Below are 22,005 nucleotides of genomic sequence, written 5' to 3' on the forward strand. Positions count from 1 at the left end.
ACAGAAATAACAAATTTAATACTCAACAAAAAAGTATTTTCTCTAACATTACCATTACTCTGAATATGGAACTCTTTTTGTCAGCTACTTTGTTCAAATAAACTACAGCTTTCCTTTATGAAGTCTCAGGTCAAGACTCTGTCATTAAAAAGTGAGACAATAATGCAAATCCTACAACTCACAGTGAAAAAAGAAGAAGAAAATACTCATGATTTTACTACTGCTACTTACTTTTTTGCACTTATGTCTTGTAACAAGCAACTGTTCAGCAATAATTTCAACCAAGTTCATTAATTTATTCCTCCAAATGTTTAAAAGGCTGACATGAAAAAAAAACTCATTGAGGACAAACAACACTAAGTAAAAAAAAACAATGTATCAGTGAGGGATTATTTTACTTTAAGATTTATAAATGACAGGAGAAATTAGTTTTTCAAGTACCTGCTGTAGGGAAATCCAGTCACCAGACTGAAGGATAGTCTTTGTACTCAGGGCAGGCAGCTGAACTGCTGAACCTCTTCTTATCACCTTCCTTTTCACCACCTCTTTTCTCTTATTTTGCATTGAAATTTTAGACCAAGGAGTACAAGCCTTCATCCAAGCTAGCCTTTTCTGCTCAGTACACTCAGGAAGGCACATCTGGTTTGTTAAAGAATACGTGTCTACAGCAGTAGCACCATGATAATTACCTTTAGGTTCTGGGATACAGCCCGTTGGCCTAAAGGACATAATTAGATCTTTCTCCATGTTGTGGCTTTTCTCACCCTCTTGCTGGGAAAGACCTTCATTTTTCTTTGCATTTTCCATGTTTGTTTTATCTTCATTATCCTCTAGACATGGCATCTCCTCACTAGCACAATTAAGTGATTTCTTGTTGCTTTGGAGAGATACTTCCTGAACTGAAGCATCTTTATTGTCAACATCATAATCCGAAAAACCTGAATCATGCTTGACTTTTTTGCAGTCTGTGCTATTATTTTGTAATGTTTCATTAAGTTTATCGTTAAGTTTAGTGCCATCTCCTTTATTTTCAAATTCATCAGATTCGCCACATTGTGATCCCTTTTGTTTCTCTGCTAGGATTTGTTCTACATTTTGTTCCTGGATTCGTTCTGCATTTTGCACCTCTTCCTTCCTCTTCTTGAACTCGCGGAATCTTTTCTTCTCCATCTCTTCTTGATTTCTGTGCTCCTCTAACCTCTTCTCTTCTACTTCTTTTTTCCGCTTGTCTTCTTCATCCAGTTTAATTTTTCTCTCCAATTCCTCCCTTTTTCTAAGCTCTTCTTTCTTTCTCTGCCTTGCAGCTTCTAACTTCAGCTTCCGCTCCTCCTCCAATCGCAAACGGTCTTCTTCCTTGGCCTTTTCGTAAGCAGCGCGTCTTTTCTCCTGCTCCACTCTTGCCTGCCTCTCTGTCTCATCTTTCTTTTTCCTTTCTTCTTCTTCTCTGCATTTTTGCTCCTCTAGCTTTCTTCTGCACTTCTCTTCCCTTTCCCTCCGCTCTTGCTCCAGCTGCAGCTGCAGCTCTTTCTTCTTCTTCCTCTCCTCTCTCCTCTGGCTTAGTAAGAAAGCACTCGCCCTGCGTATCAGGAATCCTCGAACTGCAGCCTGAATGTCTGTTGCCGCTCTGCGCCGAAGGTCTTCTACTCTTTTCCTTTCCATAGCTTGCTGCTCTTCAAAGGCTGTCCTCTCCTCTTCCATAGTTTTTTCCAAATGTTTTATGAGCTCCTGTGAAGTAAAAAGTCATTGCATTTAAAAAAAAGTCAATCATAATATAGTAATGTGCATTTAAAGATAAAAGTAATTATCTTTTTACACTTCCTATAAAAAAAGAAATGTGCATGATTTGGGACATATACATATACTATATACAGGTCTAAGTCTTCTTTTTTATCCAGTTTGTGCTTTACCAAAACTCACCAGCCTCAATCTCAAATTTTCATCCTCATTAGCTCAATTAACTATCCTAAACTATATATCTTAAAAACATGGCTGAGGCTACTCTAAATAGTCCTTTTCTCATTACCTTTTTCCAGATGAGATCCTAATGAGGACATCTACTGTACTGTACAGTATGTCATTGTTGTGCTTCAATGACATGGCATTCTAACCACAGGGAGAGCAATACTGTACCACCTTGCACCCCTGGTCTGCGGCAAGATAAGCTGCTCATGCTAATGGATGAATGAAGGGAAAGACTGGCTGATCATTACTGTTTAAAATTCTTAATGTCTATTACATTTGCATAGAAATACATCAAAGTATTTATATCTAAGCAAAAACAGGCTACCTCTTGAGCACGTAAATCCTCTTGTAATTTTTCAAATTCCTTTCTTTCAGTCTCGTCCACTTCATTCTGATCCTCCTGCAAATAATACTTTGGAATACATTATCAGTCTAAAATTCCATGTTATCTGTTACAACGTTCTTTTATCAGCTGTTTGAATGTAATTTCACGAAGTCTGAGGTTAAGAGCCTATTTTGCCTTTCTCAAAAAAAGGATAAATGTTTTGTTATACATTTTTATAAACCAAATTGTTTGTTGAATGCTTGATATCCTCTGTTCATTTACTAACGCTAGTGGTAATAATTAAACAATGATAAAGTGTGTGATTTTTTTAAACCTTTAAGTGTAATATTCTGTAATACTCCACTGCCCTTTGTGTTTATGCTGTGTAATGCATCCTTTACCATATTTTCAGACTCTATGTTTTTTAACTCCTCTTGAAACTCCTTCTGTCTGCGTCTCCTTCTCTCTTCCTCCTCTCTTTCTTCTTTCAACTGTTGATCTTTTTTTGCCTTAAGCTCTGCAGCTCTTTTTTCTTCCATTTCTTTAAATTTCTTCTCCAAGATCTCCAGTTCAAGCTGGCACTGTTTCTCAGTTTCTAAGTACATATTAGCCAAAGTAGCCTCAATATTCTCTAAAAAGAAAAGATAAATATATGCGGTTATATCATAAATACTGTAGTTAAAGGGCAGTTACATTGTTTCAAAAGCCACTATTTTATATAAAGATTGGGATGTTATAAAATACATCATTTCACAAGAAAATATTAGATATATATAATATTAGAAAATATATCTTTTAGAGTTAATGTACTGTATATCAAATCAGCCACAATTAACCTTTCAGGTAAACATTATCAGATACCCAAGTTCAACAGTTTAGTTGATATGCGAGGACAGTTCTAACTTTAAAATTGTGTTTTACCTCATTTACAGACATCTTTGTTAAATAATAGTTAATCAATTATGGCCTGAATTAAAAACGTTAACTCACCAGCTAATTGTAAATTACTTACAGTACGCTTACAATATGTAGCTAATGGGGTGGTCAAAGTTCTAGCAAATACCTTTATCCAACAGAAAAGTAAAGTAACAATTATATTTGCCCTCAATCCAATTATAAATGATAGCAGTAGAATTTAGGTTCTCTAAAATTTCATTTAATATGACATTATTACATTCCACAGTCAGTTATTGAAGTTTATCACAGTCCTGGTTCTGGGTCTAAAAACCTTACTCAGATAATGTTGACAGAAAATAAAGCACTCTTGACTTGGAGAGGAAAAATAAAAAAAAGATTAGTGCAAAGACAAAGGCCTATTACCAAATAAACCTGTCCTGTGGTAAAGTCAAAGTCAACAGAGAAAAATTCACATTGTTATATAAGGGAACTCCCTACAGGGACACGCTTTGGGCAGAGCAATTACTGAAGACTGTGGAGTAAATACCTTCCTTCCCTCAAGAGTACTGGAATGTGGGAGGAAAAAAGAATAATAGCAAATATTAAGCCTCTTGCTTGACAGAAAAGGGTCAGGGGTACACTTTGTTCTTCCTCTATAATCAAAAGAAAATTTTAAACTAGCTAAGATAGGAAAGATATAGTACAACCTGAAAATACAGTACAGTACTGTACATACAGTACCTTTGTCCTCATCTGGGATTTGCTCAGTTACATTTTCTTGGGATCCAACCTGAAACTCTGGCCTATGCTGGTTTATCGGTGATTCATCTTCTTCAATTTCATGAATTATCTAGGTAAAAGTATAATGTTAGTTTGTATTTGGAGGTATTCTCCAAGGTTAGACCTTTTATTTATCATAATGTTTTTGCTTTAAATTGTAAAGTGAAACTGTAATATTGTGCCATAAATATTACTTCATGGCTTTTTATGTCTTTGCACAAAAGCAGAATTTTCAGAAATCTCACCGAGATTTACAGAAATCTCACCAAGAAAAAGAAAGACCTTACAATCCAAAACAATCCGATCAGAGACTCCCAAATCATCTTGTTCATTTATTTAACTTTTGTTTATTGTATCTTCTACTTTTATTGACTTACTTTGCTTTTCTTCTAAGTGCCTTACTTCTATTTATTTTGTTGGCATCTTTTAAAATAACTACCACTACCAAAAATGTTTCCAAATTACAGCTGTCCATACTGACTACCCTTCTTCCATCAGTATTTAGTCATCTTCACCACTTATTGTTATTCTCTGCTTTTACTTTTTGTTTTACTAAAAGATTTCTAAATGCATCTTTCTGAGAAGCAGCTTAATGCTGCCACCATGTGTCATTGTGTGTAATATTAACAGGTTTCCCCAAGACAGACCCTTTCTTTTAACTTGATGGGATCTTCATGATAATCAGACGCCAGCTTCATCCAAAAATCTTCACTGTGATTTGAAATGGTGCCACACATGTCTTTTTTTATTAAATCTGAAAAAGGAATGTGCATAGAACTATAGTCAGCATTTGTAGTGAAATATTACACAAAAGATGACCACACATGGAAAACATCTTTTCACTATTTTTTGTGGGTAGTGCCTTTGGAGACTTGATCTTAGAAACTAATTTAGTGCACACAAACATTATCCATATATTCAGTTCGGGGACTGCTTCTAGCATTAATCTCAATGTAACCACTTTATCTTACCACAATCTGTTTCCTCTAGGTCCTGTAGAATGAGTTGTTCTGCATTATGTATTCTATTTTTAACCAGTTCCAAACAAGAAAGAACTGACTCAGGTATTTCATCAGGGACCTAAGTAAGAAGCAATTCCAAAATGATTACAAAAACTTATACTCAATGAAGAAAGTAATTTTTAAAACATTAACACCTTCAAGCATGCAAAATAGACAATCCACAGCATGTATTATAATATCTGTTAATATTTTACCCTTTTTGTTAATACAAATTATTGCAAAAGACCACATCAACACATACATATAGTAAAATGTTTCTTTTAGCACATCAACTTACTGTACATTATTTTGAACTTCCTATGGTCTCTATACTACAAAACTATTTTGTAAAATAAATACTTCAAAAGCCCCATTATGGTAAAAAAACAACAACTGTAAACTTTAAAATTCAGGATTGCAGAGGATAGAGTTATAAACCTACAGTTTTAACTGTTATATTACATTACTATATATTATATTAATTCAGTATATTGTACAAAAAAACTTACTGGTTCTTCATCAAAAATTGTTTCATCTTCTGAAAAAGTTTCTAATACTTCAGTATCTGAAGGGTTAATGCAGATTTTGCTCAGTTCTTGTTCAATAGCTTCCTCTATTAGCCTGTTGTTCATTATCTTCGAAACAAAATAAGAAAATTCTGAAAAAGCAAGCATCAATAAAATACAATAAAATAGCGTCTTTAAATTAAGAAGTGTGCTAACAAACAACACATGCAAAATTTATATATTATAGGCCTACCTACTATATGCATATAGTCCATTAATACAGAGAAATGTACTGTATATTGTATTCATCAGACACGTTAAATTGTATGTTGTATTTCACAAAATAATTGTTTCGGTACTACGGCATTATTTCCATATTGTATAAGTCCTAAATCATTCATGATAACGCAACAACGGAATGAATAAATCGTTGTTTATAAAACTGCAATCGCCACATCGTGAAAGTTGACTGATCAGTCTAGAAAATGTGTGTTGCTCCTGTTATTGTCGTCTTTATTAGAAAAGGAGCATGATTTCCAAATCTTGGCCCAAACTACGACGGACAGGTTAACAATTATATAAGAACAGATCTTAAACAAAATATTTAATTTCGCTCCGTAATGTGTGTGTGTGTTCTGATGATAAACTTACAAAGACAATCTGTACGTTATGTTTCTTAAAGAGACGTATATCTTACTAAAAACAATATGCATATTTCATACTCCCAATAAGAACGAAAACCGCAAAAGAACTACACCAACTCCAAATAAAGAGCGGTTTGTTTTTATCATTCAAATATCATACAGTGAGATCACTAAACTTCCAGCTGGTGCTTTAATAAAAGCTTGAATTTAACGCCGCAGATTACCTTACAGAGAAGTATTCCTACGCAAGTAACATACTGTAGCACCGCGTCCTCAGCTCTGCAGTTGCCATAGAAACAACACCACCAATAGTCTATGGATTGCAATTAGGGTCAAACTTAGTAACAAGGAGAACATCGACTCTATTTCGAATGACGCTACTACTCGTTGACCTAAGTAGAATTCAAAACATGATAATCATCCAAATAGATTTAATTTAACTAATAATATAAATGAAAAAGATCAGGATAATTTTATTTGTCTAAAGCCTATTAATAACGTGTATGAAAAAATATCTAGATTTTGAACAAAGCATGATATTTAAATAGCCTGTCACAATAGGGTCACATGGGTTTCCTCAGGGTGATCCAGTTTCCTCCCACAGTCCAGAGACATACTGGCAGGTTAATTGGCTTCTGGGAAAACTGGCCCTGGTGTCAGTGTGTGTGCGTGCCCTGGGACAGCTGGTGTCCAGTGTGACCCTGAATTGGCTAAGCAGTTATTGGCAGTGATGTGATGTGAATTTTTCTATAAATCGTATAATAAATTAATCATTACTAAATCATCCTTATTGTCCTGAAGTCAAAATCCCAGTAGGTTAGAATATACAACCCACAGCCCCATACCCCCCAATCACATTGTGATAGGTGAGATACAGTAGGTGCAGGGAGTGCATGCTACACTGTTGAATTACTTGTGCCTTATCATTCTTTTAGTGTAATACAGAGCACACACTATGTGTCTTAATTTATGGTCAAATAATGTCTTAATTCCTCAGAATCAACATTAGTGTCATGTTACTGTTTGCTTTGATGGCTTTTATCTATCTTTAAAGTTTTTTCACTGACTTTGACTTTCAGCATTAAATAAGTAGTGACAAATGCTTAGGTCAAATTTTACCATGGTTCCATAACAAAATGCTATGCCCTTTCAGGGAGCTTTCATCTATTCACACATATTGTTAATAAGAACATAAGAGAGATACAGACCCTTTTGCCCATCTTCCTCATTTGATTACTAGTATCCAAGTCACAAGAGGAAGCTTTCCAGTTTCTTGAAAGAAGACAGGATATCAAATTTGATACCAAGGCTGGGTAGCTTGTTCCAAACACCCATATATGCTGAAACTCTTACAGTATATATCAGTAAATAAGAAGTTGTAAAAAAACAATATTTACATTCGTTCAATGGCATCCAAGAAAAATATAAAACGTGAATATTCTAATGTTTTTCTAATGCATTATTACTAAAAACTCATTTTTTATCTGTAAAACAAATGACACAACTGTAAATTTAGAGCAGAGTCATAGCCATAAACACTAAGATAACTATTTAAAAATGATTTTCTTTCACTCCAGATAATGTGTTAATCATTAATCTAAGAGTATTATGGAAATATTAATATTTTGTAAACCACTCTTGACTACAGTAGTTTCAATAAAAGTGTCAACTGGCAGTCATTTAATTTCAAAACCCACTACTAGCATCTAATAAAGTGGATAAGAACATCTTAAGTGCTACAGTTGATATGCTGATGAGTATTCATCCAGGTGGGTGCTGCACATTGGTGGTGGTGGAGGGGAGTCCCCATTACCTGTAAAGTGCTTTGAGTGGAGTTTCCAGAAAAGCGCTATATAAGTGTAAGCAATTATTATTATTATTATTATTATTATTATTATTATTATTATTATTATTTCAGTACCTCTTTTCTATCAACACCTGCTACTATTTCTTACCAGAACTTTCCTAAAGTAAATCAAAAGCAGGCTGACTGTGAACAATGCATTAATGAACTGCCTACCACAAGACCTAAGTTTAAATTAAATGAAAATTGGAAAACAGTGTTATAAGTAGGACATTTTAAGTTAATGATACGTTATGCAGCCACAGTCAGGGCAATTAAGTACTAAAGAACAAGGAAGGAAAGCTGTACTTTTGAACCAGGAAATTCTTCCAGTAAAAGCTGACATAAGAGTTTAAGACCAAATGTATTCACTTCACCACATGGACATTTCTTGGAGTATTATTCAAAGAACATGTTGAATGTGAGTAACTTTGACTATTATTGTATATATTTTGCTATACTGTAAGTAGAAAAGATACAAAAGAAAAAGAAATTTAATTTTATATCTTTTGCTGATTAAAAATGCTAAGTTTCTAAAGTACAGTATTATCTTATAATAATTGTTTAGAAAAGATATTGAAGTCCTTTCATGAATGAATTCTCTCAATTATTGAAAAATTAAGTTATCAATTTTAAATATACTGTACATGAAACTTTCATACACATTATACTGCAAATGGATAGAAGGATACAAAGGCATAGTTCTTTTATGATGATGTTCATTATGCTTTTGATAAGATCACTCATGAAAGGTTCATCATCAAATCAAAATCATGGGGTGGGAAGACACGTGGCAAATTTAATTTAACATTAATTCACACTAGTAAGAAGGGCTTACACTATACATATTACATTGGTGATTTGGATCTGGGGAAGCAACAATAAACATAAACAGAAGCATAAATTTAGGATATAAAGCAAAACTGTAAAATTTAAATCAAAGGAAGTTATGGCTAAACTTTAAAATCATTAGTAAGATCCCACTTATAATATTGTGTTCAGTTTTGTTCATCTTGCCACACATACTATTACACAGCATATTGTGTCTTTAGAAAGAATTTAAATGAGAGAAACAAGAATTAATTCATGCTGTAGAAGATGTGGTAACTTTTCAGAAAGAAAGGTGCACATATTCTTCATCTACACCGTCTAGTATAGATCAGGAATTCTCAATTTTGGTCTGGGGTTGAAACCCCAGTACACTTCAATTGGGTGAGCAATCTGGTATCAATGCTAGAGAGGGATGGGAGTCTTAAAACCTAGAATATTTTCTCCATTAAAAAAAAAAGCTGTCAGTTTACAGAAATAATTTCTTTTGGGGTCCCAAACTGCGTGGTACAATACATTCACACCGTAGGACATGTTCATCACCTCCCTCACTTTATCAGTTGTAGATTTGACAGCACTTTGAAGTTCAACACATTTTTAAAGCATCCCGGTTTCTTAGAAGAAGAAAACCGAAGTCACTGTGTGTTCAGATCGAGTAAAGGAAGCTTGACTTCACAGCTTATTACTAAACCGTAATAGGAGTGGGTGGTGACTCACAACATGATGGCGCTCAATAAATCCGTCAACTAATGTTTCGAGAACAAGAAAGACAGAACGACATACAGTACTGGACTGTACTGTAGAAAACAGGCATGGGCAATCCTTCGTTAGTCCACAGATCCTGTTTGCCAGTCAGGCTGTCATCACCTTGGAAACAAGAGAAACCAAATAAAAACTCACTTAAATCGGTAGAAATCGATCATAAATGTGCAGTAACTTACTAACATATCAACTATTTGTTTTTAAAAAGCAGAATTTACGAGCCTTTTTTTAATTAAACGAGACGTTTATCCTTTATTCAACGAGAGCGGACAGATGGATTAGAATGAATTGTTCTTTGCATTTGTTTAATTATGAATTTAAATCTCCTTTTGTTTTATTTTTTTTTGCACACCGTAAAGTGCGGAGTTGGAAATGTTGGAATCTCTATTTGTATGTGTTAATAATTAAACAAAATATGAATTAAAACGAAAGTAGGCGACAATTCAATTATGACTGATGACAGTTTGGGACATACAGTCATTATAGTATAACAATTGAATAGCTGTCGCCATTGGCCGCAGTTTTTACACACATTTGATCTAAACTAGTGTTCTGGATTTTATTTCATTTTTTTATTACAGGGTAAAACTTGAAGTAACCATTATGAAAGTTGAAGACAAAATACAAATTCTCCGATTCTTTTTGATGGTTTTCAATGGAGTTTTCCTGGTAAGGGACTGTAACGGGTAACTGTACACGCATTTAGAGCTCTGACTCGAGCATCATTTACTCATGGAGTCAGGTCATGTGGTTTTCTTCAGCTTCTGTCACGTAGGTTTCTCATGGTACTCATTTGCACTTCCTTAGTTTAACGTTTTTTTTAAGAATCGTTAAATATTAATTGTTGCAAATGGTTTTTATAACACATTTCACAATGATGTTTTAAAAATGCACTCAATAGGAATTTGTGGCAAATCTGTATTTTCTAATCCTTATTTACAGGACATATTCTTGACTTTCTTTGACTTTTAGCACTAAAGGATAATATGCCAAGTTTATCAAATGGGAAAACAAGTAAAACAAAACTTTAATCTTTTTTTATATCAGAACTTTACATGTGTATCAAGTTATTTACTAAGTTAATCCATGTGAACATTTTAGAAAATGAAAAAAAGAGTGCCAAAGTTCCATATGTTTTTATTTTTATGGTATAATGGACTATTACACTTGTGACCCTGGATGTTTATTAGTGTTTAAACTGCCAGAAAAAAGAAACAAGGATGTTGATTACAGGACAAATCAACAAAATAATTAAATTGTAAATATACAGAAAGATGATATGGGACTATAGAACAATGCACTGTAAATATTCCTTTTTAGGTTCTGGGTTTCTTGCTTCTAGGAAGTGGACTTTGGATTTTGTTTGACAGAAATAGTTTTATCACATTAATACGTAAGTAAACCATATATATATAATGCACTGTTTGTATCCGGTACTCAAAAGGCAACGTAAGTCATATATCATGTTTAGAGAGATTAGAGTTTGCTGCTGTCAGGAAATGTTTTCTAATAAAGGGTCAGTGGAGTCTGCATTTCCAGTCCAGGGGTATAAAACTATTTCTAGGATTTAAATATTAAATATTTTTTCAGCAATGGCATTGCAAATATAACTCTTGATCAACAGAAATCTGTTTATATCTTATACAGTATATCATGTCAACAATATCAGGATATTATCAGGATAAGCAGCTGTGGAAATACAATAGTGAATAATTAGCTTTTCTCATTTCTCTTCTCAGTCATATCATATCCTAAAAAAAAAAATACAACAATTCTAAAAAAAAACCTTCAAGTTGTTTCTTTCAAACCATCTTCGTCTGATTTTGTCTCTTGCTATCTTGGGCACTGCATTCTAAACTCTTAACTTAAAGAATCTGACAATTAAGAGCTGTTTAAATTGTCTAGATTAAAATATGATATCTATTTATTAGTGAATGCAATAGTAGAAGAGTACAGTAATTGTGCTGACAAACCTACCTAGATTCTTTATTTGAAATCTGTAATTTTACTTTCATAGGAGCTGAGGATCAACCTATTGAACCTGTAGAATTTGTTGCAACCTGTCTTCTTATAATTGGCTTTGTAGTTGCAGTTGTCTGCTTCATAGGTTGTTTGGGTGCTTACAAAGAAATAAGATGCCTTCTACTAATGGTGAGTTCTGGATTTAATGACAAAATAGGCAATTTATTTATGATAGAAATATCCAGAGTGCAGAAATGTAATTAAAAAGCATACAGTACTTGTTAAATATTCAACAAAACTAAAAAGAAATCTGTTAATTCTCCAACAGATGTGAGTATCTAAACAAATAATTTATCATTTTATTTTCCACCCACTGAAAGCTAATAACATAATGCTTAAAGTGTCCTGTATAACTAATGTGTTATTTAATGTATTCAGAAAATCTTACATGCAATTATTATTTCACTTTTATACTATTGTAACACAGTATCATTATGATACAGTTGGGATTTGAACGACATTTTAGTCCTGAAAGAAACAGAGATACTTACTTTGAAAGTTAATTTAAATTAGTCATTACATAGATACTTTACTCAGCACCCAACAAGATTAATGTTTAACTTAACCAATACAAAGAACTTTGCTATATTAATTTTTATGAAGGAGCTTTAAAAATAATATACAGTACATAAAAAGGAAATCCATGATGAAACTGAACATATTATTGTGACAGTAAGATACCCAGGGTGTTGATCATGATAGATGACCTCAGAAAGTTTGATGCAGAACAAGCGTCATTGTTGTCAGGCCGAAAGGTCACACAATTCAAAGAAGTATGTTTATTCTTCTGATGCAATATATGACTTTTTTGCTGCCTTGTGTGTATACACTTATGTTAATAAGATTGAAGGAATATATCATAATATAGGATTTTGTAATGGCTTTGACCATACATAACTTCCCCGATAAAACATTTTCATTGTCCAGACTACTCTGCACAGTCAAAAACAATTCATATAAAATATTGTTTCGCCTTAAAGTCAGCAACATACTGACTTCCCTTGTGCATATTATTTATTTTTAACCTGTTTCCTTGTGTTCTTTTCTTTTTTTCAGTATATGAGCTGTTTGATCATAATAGTTTCTGGCCAGGTTCTTATCACTTTGGTACTATTAATTAATAAAAATAAGGTAAGTGAGTAATTGTGTTTGCAGATTAGGTTAGTGTATTTCTTGGAATGTTATCAATTATAACAAACTATTTTAACCCCCCAAAAAAACAGATTGGATGATTTAAAATACTTGTAACACATATTTATTACATAACTACCAGATATGTTTTTGTGTCTTAGAAATTAATCTTAATTCTTTCCCATAATTGTGATCCTTGTGTTTTTAAATAGTTGTGGGGTCCAGAAGAGTTTATATTAAATGCAAGTAGGATAAGCTTTATTTAGCTGACAAATCTCAACTATCTTGTGCTCACACTTGCTGTCACACTGTATTGACATATGCTGCACTTTCAATTCTAATTCAATAGCAATATTCCCATTACACTGGTAATCAATGATGTTTAAAACAGAAGTTCAGGAGGAAGGTTAGATTCTTGCAAAATTCTTGCAATCTTGCACACTTCCACTTACCTACAGTACATACTGTACAGTATATACTATACAGTAAGTCTCACACCCAGGTCTTCCCTTCACATCTCTCATATCCTCCCCACCTTCCCATCTTCACCCTTGCAGCAAAGTCCCTAGCTTACTCCTCACAATAATCTGCTATTCACCCAGCTAGGTGAGTCACACCAAGTACTCAATAATATCTCATCTCTCTATTGCATTCATAAGGATGAAATTATTTATTTCCTTATTTGTCTTGCTGAAGACTTTGTCTAAGTTAGCTTTTGAAAGATACAATCAAAATTAAAAAGAGGGAAATCTCATCAGTCATCTTAATACAGTAAATTACATAGTAATATGGCTGCCAGCAGCCATATCACTCTGCAACTCACAACTGGCAATCCACTGAAGCTAAGCAAGTGTGAGCCTGGTCAGTACCTGGATGGGAGACCTCCTGGGAAAAACTAAGGTTGTTGCTGGAAAAGGTGTTAGTGGGGCCAGCAGGGCGCTCACTCTGCGGTCCATGTGGGTCCTAATGCCCCAGTATAGTGACAGAGACACTATACTGTAAACAGGCGCCGTCCTTCGGTTGAGACGTAAAACCGAGGTCCTGACTCTCTGTGGTCATTAAAAATCCCAGGGTGTTTCTCGAAAAGAGTAGGGGTGTAACCCCAGTGTCCTGGCCAAATTTTCCATTGGCCCTTACCAATCATGGCCTCCTAATAATCTCCATCTTAAATTGGCTTCATTACTCTGCTCTCCTCCCCACTGATAGCTGATGTGTGGTGAGCGTTCTGGCGCACTATGGCTGCCGTCGCATTGTCCAGGTGGATGCTGCACATTGGTGGTGGTGGGGGGGAGTCCCCATTACCTGTAAAGCGCTTTGAGTGGAGTGTCCAGAAAAGCACTATATAAGTGTAAGCAATTACTATTAATTATTATTATTATAATAAAACTGCAGCACAGTACAACATACAGTAATAAAAGTATGCAAACCGCAGAATTTTATGAAGTGTAAAAAAATATGTCACGGTGCATCATACATGTACGGTGAAATTGGACAGTACCAATAACAGAGCAGAAGAGCAATGAGAAGGCAGAGGCAAAGTGCATTCTTAGATGTGAGGAAGACCTGGTTGTGATTCTGTAGCTGGTTTCACCACATTGGAGCACAGTAACAGATGGAGGGGATTGTGATGATAGAGAGTGTGAAGAAGGTATTTCCATTTACCAGTAAGAGAGGAGGGGTGTGGTTGAGAGAGGGAATAAGGGGAGATAAGAGGATAAAGACTGTAAGCAAAAACAAAGGACTTGAGTAGGGGATAAGAAACTGATGGAGAGTGTGAAATGTTTGTCATTTTAACACAAGATAAGTGAGTTAGAAAGGGTACAGAGAGAAAAGCAAAGTTTTCAGAAACCAAACAAATGGCAGAAGCATGAAGGCTAATCAGAAGAAATTGTTGCAGCATGACCTAAGCAAAGCTGGGGATTTGAATTAAACTAATTAGATTCAAGCTAGTGAGAAAATGATGACTTCTGCAATTATTGTTCAGAAATAAAGTGCAAGCTCGTGAAACAAAAAATATGTAAAGAGAGTAGGGCAGCAAAGGACTGAGAGTGACACCAAGTTCATTGACATTACACCAAGTTCATTGACATTCTTTAACCATATACCATATTAAATGGGGGAAAAAAGAATTTAAACATGACAACGTTGCTCGTCCACTTCTATATTAGAATAAAATGAAATATTCCAAATATGTATTCATTTATTGATCAAAGAAATATTTTATTATAAAATGCAAGCGCTTTCATTTTGTTATAGAGGCAAGTAGATTAATGTTTTAATTAAGTGAGAATTGCAAATCATTTGCCCCTTTTACAGTTCCCAATTGGTAATAGCCAATTACAAATCAACTTTTTTTTAAATGTTTTTAATAGATACGCCAAGTGGGACACCCTTGAAAGTTAATATTGTCTCGTCTTACTAATATAACTCACATCTACATCACCCTCGCTGACAAACAATTCATAAATTAAATGACGAATCAGTATCGAATAACAAATATTATTCCATTATGCTTCACCAGGTTAAAACACAACTACTTTAGAATTGGCTGACTACTTGCGGTTGGCAAACAAAGTAACAGTACAACTGTAATATGTATTTTTCAACTCTAATGGATTATGGTAAATTGATTTTATACTGTTCAAAGAACTCCTGGCATAACTCTCTCCTCTGTGGACCCATACGTATATGACGTATATTCACGTCTCTAATCAGCTTGACTGTTTTCAGTCCAGTGCAGCATGCACTTGTAAATAGATATAAAATCATTTGCCTTTACGATATTATGATTACGATTAAAGATATTGCATGTTATTGTCACGCCCTCTGCAGCCAGTAAGTGCTCCTACTCTGTCCTGTCCCTAGTTTCCTGCGCTTTGCTGTCCTTCCGGTATCTCTCTCTCTGGGGATATATATTTCCGGTTCATTCATTTACCTTCGCTCAGCATTGACGTTCGGATGTCCTGAGACCTGCCTAGCACCAGGTCGCCCCACGTCCGCTGCCTGAGGGCATTGGTTTCTATACAACTCCTGAACTGCTGAGCCCGGGCTAATTCCCCGTTTCACCGCTACGCATATGGGTCTTTATCGTTCTCCTGCCATTCCACGGTTCATCCCTTCAAACATCCATGACAGTTATGTTATGTATTATATTTGTCAATCAGTGTTGTAAAAAAGAGAAAATGTTAGTATTTGTGATCTCTAAAAAAAATAAATTAAATTAATGAGATAAATAAATTGGAATTATTTTAGATTAATGATGTCCTAGAGAAGGAAATTCACCATATGATTACAACTTATGGGGGAAATGGCACCACAGAACCTGACAACAGCAAAAATGAATGGAAAATTCTGGATGCAGTGCAGCACAATGTATGTATATATATTTCGACGGAAGTCTTTAAATGGTGTTTTAAAGGCAATGTACAGTACTATCACAATACTATCACTTTTATGCCATCTTTTGAACTAAGATTTTATATATCCAAGATTATATTGTAGAATTAAATTGAAAGTAACTTTTGTTTACTTTTGATTGATCAAATTTTGCAAATTAAATTCATAGTTAAGTTTAAAAAGAATCATGTAATAGAAACAAGCTTTGTGTTAAGTTATTATTGTCAGTATAGAACCAATCTTTATAACATAAAATAATCAATTAGAATCATTATAGTATAAAAGAATAACAGATAATAGATGGGATTTATTAACTAGAAAATACATGATATCACTGTAGGCTTTCCTGTAGCTGTAAAATACTACTTACAGAAATATTCTATAGCTGAGAAATTGAAATAACCATTATCCATTTCCTATTTTTTCCTTCTCTCCTAGCTGGAATGCTGTGGAATATACAACTTCACAGACTGGTGGATAAATGGCTACATTGCATCACTTAATGATTCCAGTGTTTATCCTTGCTCCTGCTTTAATATTACAACTTCAAGGATATTTTGTTCTGAAACTGAGCAGAATCTACACCATTACAAAAAGGTATGCAATTTTAAGATGTCTGTTTTAGAGTACAGGTTTTAATATCTAACTTTTTTGCTTTAATATTAGTACTAATGGAACAGAGTCAGTGCTGTCTACCGTGAGGGGTGAGAATGAAAGCTAACAAACGAATATGATTGACATGAATATTAGCCAAATTATTAAAAGTTTATGTTACTTTAAAATCCCTCAAAATCTACTTTATGCTAGATGACTAGAGTAGATAAAGTTCAACTTAAATACGTTTAGCTGTAAAAAGTTATCTTAATAAGTCACATAGTTGAGTGACCCCTTTGAGTAGATACTAATCAGTAGATGTTTAGGGATGCCACTTTAAGCCAGTGCTGACTTTGAAAAGGTTCATTTGTTGAGATGGGAGAAAATGTTGATAGTTCAACAATATCCCAGTCACTCAACAAAGGGAGCTTATATCAAACTGAACAAAAAACTCAAAATATGCATGAGTTTACAACAATAAACCTAAGTGATCAGGCACCACATAATTTGAACTTTCTCATCTAAATGCAAAGCCTTCTGACGCACACTCCACATAATGCAACACTCAATCAACCCAGTCAACACCACCTGCCAAGCATGGTGGTGGTAGCATTATGGTATAATTTTGCTTCCCATCAGTAAAGACTGGGAATCGTGTGGAGATAGATTGGAGCATTGATGGATCAAAGTACTGGCAAATCGTAGAGGAAAGCTTACTTCAAATCTAAAACTGAGACTATTGTTCACCTTTCTGCAGGCAGAACAATGTTTCATACAACAAGGCCAAAACTACATTTGAGTGACTTAAGAATAAGAAAAAGTAATTAATCAAGTCGAATTTCTGGCCTTAATCCTATTGAGACTCATGGAAAGATCTGAAACCGTTGTCCGTAAGTGATTCCCAAGCAATTTGAGAGAGCCTGAGGAAATGTGCCATGCAGAATGGGCAAACATGTGCTGCTCTAATTGCTACCCAAAATATTTTCACCAATTATTGAATTTACTGTTCTGAATCTTTATGCAATCACATATATACGTTTTTTTCAATATATTCCATATTTTATTCTTGCTTTCATTTACTGTAACATACAGTATATACAGTATCTTACACTTAGAAGTCTTCAATTTGAGCATTCAGATTTTTTTTTAAAGTAGGTGTGTATCATTTTGTATTTTTTACAAAATGGGACACCATAGTAAGGGTCTAAACAAATTTACAAAGTAAAAAGATCCTGCAGCTAGGATCACACCTTCCCCCTTCTCTTAACGACAGACTACTTTTCTTCTTAATTTTTTCTATTCATTGGAGGTTTCATTTTACACCTCTCTACACCTATTCTGACTTCACACCTCCTGATTGGCATCTCTTTCTGTCCCCTGCTCCCGCCTCTTGCTCCTCCTTTCTCCCAGCTTTTGTTCTCCTGCTACATTACCTTTGCTTACTGCCTTGTCTTTCTCACACCTGAAGAAGGCTCTATGGCCGAAACGTTCTGTTTTCTTTCTTCTTTTTTTCAGCATGGAATAAACCAATTACTTGTTCCTTTGCAGCCTACGCATGCTGATGCAGCTACCCACCTGAACTACTAAAGTTTACAAAGTACTGCATAACCCCCTACTCTCAGTTCTGTCTTTCCTATGGTGTAAAAAACATGTGTTATTATTTTATAATATGTATGTAATGTTAGCTATCATAAACTAATTAAATATTTCCTGAGAAATACTATACAGTATGTGCTTAGTGTTTACCTCATTGTTCAGTCCTTCCCAGAAACCTACTTCCTTCTCAGTCTTTCCAATTGCCTATGAAGTGTTGTAGTTATCACATCTCTGTTACAACTTTACTGAAACATACAGGGATTTTTTAAAGAATTTTATTTTTTATTATTTTCCTTAGGTAGAATCTAAAGAATGGGCATAATCTACTGACATTAATAGATTATGTTATAGAGGAATACTGATGGGTCTCTTTTTCTTATGTTGTTTCTTTTTTGGAAAGGGCTGTGGAAAAGAAATAGATGACTGGCTGTCAGAGAATATCTTTGGAATTTTGAGCATTGGCTTAGGACTCACCATAATTCAGGTACTTTATGAAAATGAAAACATAAGAATGTTCATACACTTACTAGGGAAGAAAGGGATGGTACTTTGTTTCACTGTTTAGTTCTTATTTAAGCTTTTTTCTTAGTGGGCTGTGCGATATTTCTCCATCGTGTGTGCTGTAATGTAGACTTTTAACTGTATACATTAAGTTTTCTTTAAACAAACAATGGAATTCTTTATTCTTAGAAGACAGACACCAAAAAAGTATAAGCAATAGATAAAAGTGAAGATTGCCATCAGTAAAAAAACAGAAAAAAACAATTATTTCATACAATATGTACTTTTGATGGCATTACAGATCTACTCTTTTCCTTATTAAAGTAATATTCAAATATTTAAGAGACCAACAGATGTATACTGTGAGTAATGTATAAATCGTGGAATAAGCCAATATGGTATTACAATTAAAGTTTTTTAAAATGTCTTTTTTCTCTAGATCTTCCAGTTCTTTATTGGCGTTCATTTGTTTAGAAACATTGGAAGAAGAATATAGCAGGCTATATTGCATGTTAATATTTTTTATCAGAGGATTGATCTGCAAGCAAGACTGCATCATCAGACTGCTTAAGACAAACCAGGCATTGTCACAGAAAACTAAAAATGAAAGCATCATAGTAACGGACCTGTAAGGTATAAAGAAAATAAAACATTACTGCTATTTTGTGTAAAATCTTATTTCTTTGGAAAAAAAACTAAGAATATTGAAGAATACATGAGTTATTTGTCATTCATGGTAGCATTTTTAATTACATTGTACATTTCACTAAGTCCCAAAATAAAATTTGAACAAATGTAAATAATTATACAATAACTATTTTTTTTAATTGTGAAACACTACTGTATGTAACACTACAATCAAAGGAACACTATGAAAGCTGCTGGATCTGTTTTTTTTATGTAAAGGGAGTGAAAAAAACAGTAAGATAATATGCTTGAACTAGAAATAAAACTGAGAACAACAAAAACACAAATTGAATGAAGTTTTTCTAAATCTAAGGAAATATTGAACATGATTATTAACCTAAGCTATACTGTATGTTATGTGACATAACTTAACACAAGCTTCAGAACCACCAACCTAACAACATATACTGTATAACGAATACAGATTCAGGTAAAAGAAAATCATTCCTTTGCAAGAAATGTAGTAATTGTTAAAGAATGAGTTAACAATAGACAGTATGAATTTATTTTAAAATAAATCCTTTGATAAAAAATAACAGCTGAGTTTGTTTCATGAAACGGCTCTCTCATTTGTATGTATTATTTTCTTGTACTGTCATACTGTAGCTGTAGTGTGGTGTTACTTTACTAACAATAACTCTAGAAAAAATGTATTCTCTTTAGTAAATATATGTGCAACTCTATAATATTGAACAATGTGAAATATAATATATTGTAGTTGTTGGCTTGTAATGAATTTGTCAGATGGTGGGTTCAAACACTGAAAATGCTTACAAGTTAAGTTTTCAAAACTTTGTTTTATACAAAATATTTATATATTTTGAGTGGTTATTGTTATACTAATTTTAAACTTTTTTAAATCAATACTTCTGTAAACTGACCCCGGTGTAGGTGTGTGTGTGTTTGTATCCCTGCATCCTGTACTGAGCATATCTTACCTTGTGCCCATTGCTTACTGGGTTAGACTCCGACTCTTCCAGCGAATATGTACTAATGTATTAGAAAATGGATGCGTGGATAAATATTGTATTGTAATTGTGTTGTATTATAAGATATATAAATATATCTTAGTTCTAGGAAAGAGTAAAATATCAGTGTTTATGGGCACAATGAAAATAAGATGTTTCTGTAGAAGTCTTGCAGTACGGGAACATACAGTGGAATATGTGATACATCCTTAGATTTGGGGGACATAGTAAGTAATCTTTTAAGAAGCTGGTCTCAGGAATACAGACACAAATATAACCATAAGGTACAGTACAATACTAGTACTCATTATTTACAGTTTGAGGGAGTTACACAAAACCACAAACAATGTTCTAAGCTCCTCTTTGAGCTACTAATTAAACTTCTTCTGTTCCTTTCTACTAGCCCATTCCTGTGCCTATTTTATAGTAATATATAGATCAGTTCTTTATCACTTTGAGTGTGACTCACACCATGTTTAGTGGTCTTAATGAGGTTCTTTGAATAACAGTGCTTGAATGAATCAAACCAATAATTGATTTCAATGTGCAATGAAAGAACAGCCCACCTACAAAACAAATCTCAGGAGGCTGAAGGCAGAGATCACAGTACTGTATGTATTCCAATGATAACCTTGCTTGATACTCTACTTATCCAGAATTTTGAACACTAAAAACTGTATCATTGTAGCTTTGTATGTTAGGTGGATGACCATTAGACAATAAAGCAGTCAGAGAACAGATTAAAACAGTTAGTAAAAAAAAAATAAAATGCAACATATTTATTATTTGAAATGCATTACACTGCCTTTGATAGTTCTGTCAAAGTGAATGCAAGCACTGAAACCATTAAAAACCAAATTGAGTTTTAATTATTTTAAAATTTATTGTTAGTTTGAACTTTATTCTGGTAGAATGGTAACCCTTTTTGGAGTCCCACTCCAAAAAGAATTTTAAAAATAATACATTAAGTTTTAAATTAATATTAAGATGAGTAAGACATTTCAACAGATCTCTTGTAATTAATGTTGTATTGAAGATTCCCTGAACATGCAGTACAAATTATTGAAAATCTATATCAAATCAAATTTAAACACATAGACATGCTTCTCAGACAGGCAACTGTGCATTGACCTCTTGAGTGCTGTTTACAGATGGAAGGCTTAATGCTCCTCTAAAGAATGTGCATGGAACTGCAGGAAAACTGATGCCTTCTAAAAAAAAATATTGACCTGAGTAAATAATACTGAACACAAAAAACTCACCCCTCTATTTAAGCAGATATGTTTTTTTAAATAAATTATACAGATGCTGGATGTTGATTAAATATTCTGGTGTCATTTTGTTATTATTTGCTAATTCATGACTGGCCATGACACACTTGAGTGACTGATTGAGTTCTGGTGATCAGCTGATATAATCTATTGAATGTCAAACCTGGTATAAATTAAAATCCCAATCCCACTTATCAAGAAAACACCACCTTTGTATCATTGGTTTGTTGGAGGCTGTGCCACTTTCACTTTCACCAAAGGTTTACAGTCAAAAGTCTCTAGCAAGGCAAA

General features: G+C 33.8%; 2 protein-coding genes across 2 annotated transcripts in view; one reads left to right on the plus strand and one right to left on the minus strand.

The window, feature by feature from the left end:
• lrriq1 (leucine-rich repeats and IQ motif containing 1) overlaps positions 1-7,010 on the minus strand; it is a 53,062-nt gene extending 46,052 nt beyond the window's left edge. Inside the window, exons 1-9 of the mRNA XM_088922589.1 lie at positions 6,961-7,010; positions 6,340-6,394; positions 5,475-5,600; positions 4,936-5,044; positions 4,612-4,718; positions 3,926-4,034; positions 2,689-2,918; positions 2,288-2,362; positions 442-1,725 (exon numbers count right to left, since the gene is read on the minus strand). Of these exons, the coding sequence (XP_088778715.1) occupies positions 442-1,725; positions 2,288-2,362; positions 2,689-2,918; positions 3,926-4,034; positions 4,612-4,718; positions 4,936-5,044; positions 5,475-5,600; positions 6,340-6,394; positions 6,961-7,010 (2,145 nt within the window). The remainder of the gene's footprint in view (positions 1-441; positions 1,726-2,287; positions 2,363-2,688; positions 2,919-3,925; positions 4,035-4,611; positions 4,719-4,935; positions 5,045-5,474; positions 5,601-6,339; positions 6,395-6,960) is intronic.
• Positions 7,011-8,305: 1,295 nt separating this feature from the next.
• Positions 8,306-19,956, plus strand: LOC148829302 (tetraspanin-19). The gene is made up of 9 exons (XM_088923584.1): positions 8,306-8,379; positions 10,130-10,217; positions 10,869-10,941; positions 11,566-11,699; positions 12,627-12,701; positions 15,954-16,073; positions 16,536-16,694; positions 18,688-18,771; positions 19,228-19,956. Coding segments are annotated over exons 1-9 (792 nt in total). The 5' UTR covers positions 8,306-8,377; the 3' UTR covers positions 19,285-19,956.
• Positions 19,957-22,005: the final 2,049 nt, after the last annotated feature.

This window comes from Atractosteus spatula, chromosome 8 (genome assembly GCF_055471065.1).
Source record: "Atractosteus spatula isolate fAtrSpa1 chromosome 8, fAtrSpa1.hap1, whole genome shotgun sequence".
Taxonomy (NCBI): domain Eukaryota; kingdom Metazoa; phylum Chordata; class Actinopteri; order Semionotiformes; family Lepisosteidae; genus Atractosteus; species Atractosteus spatula.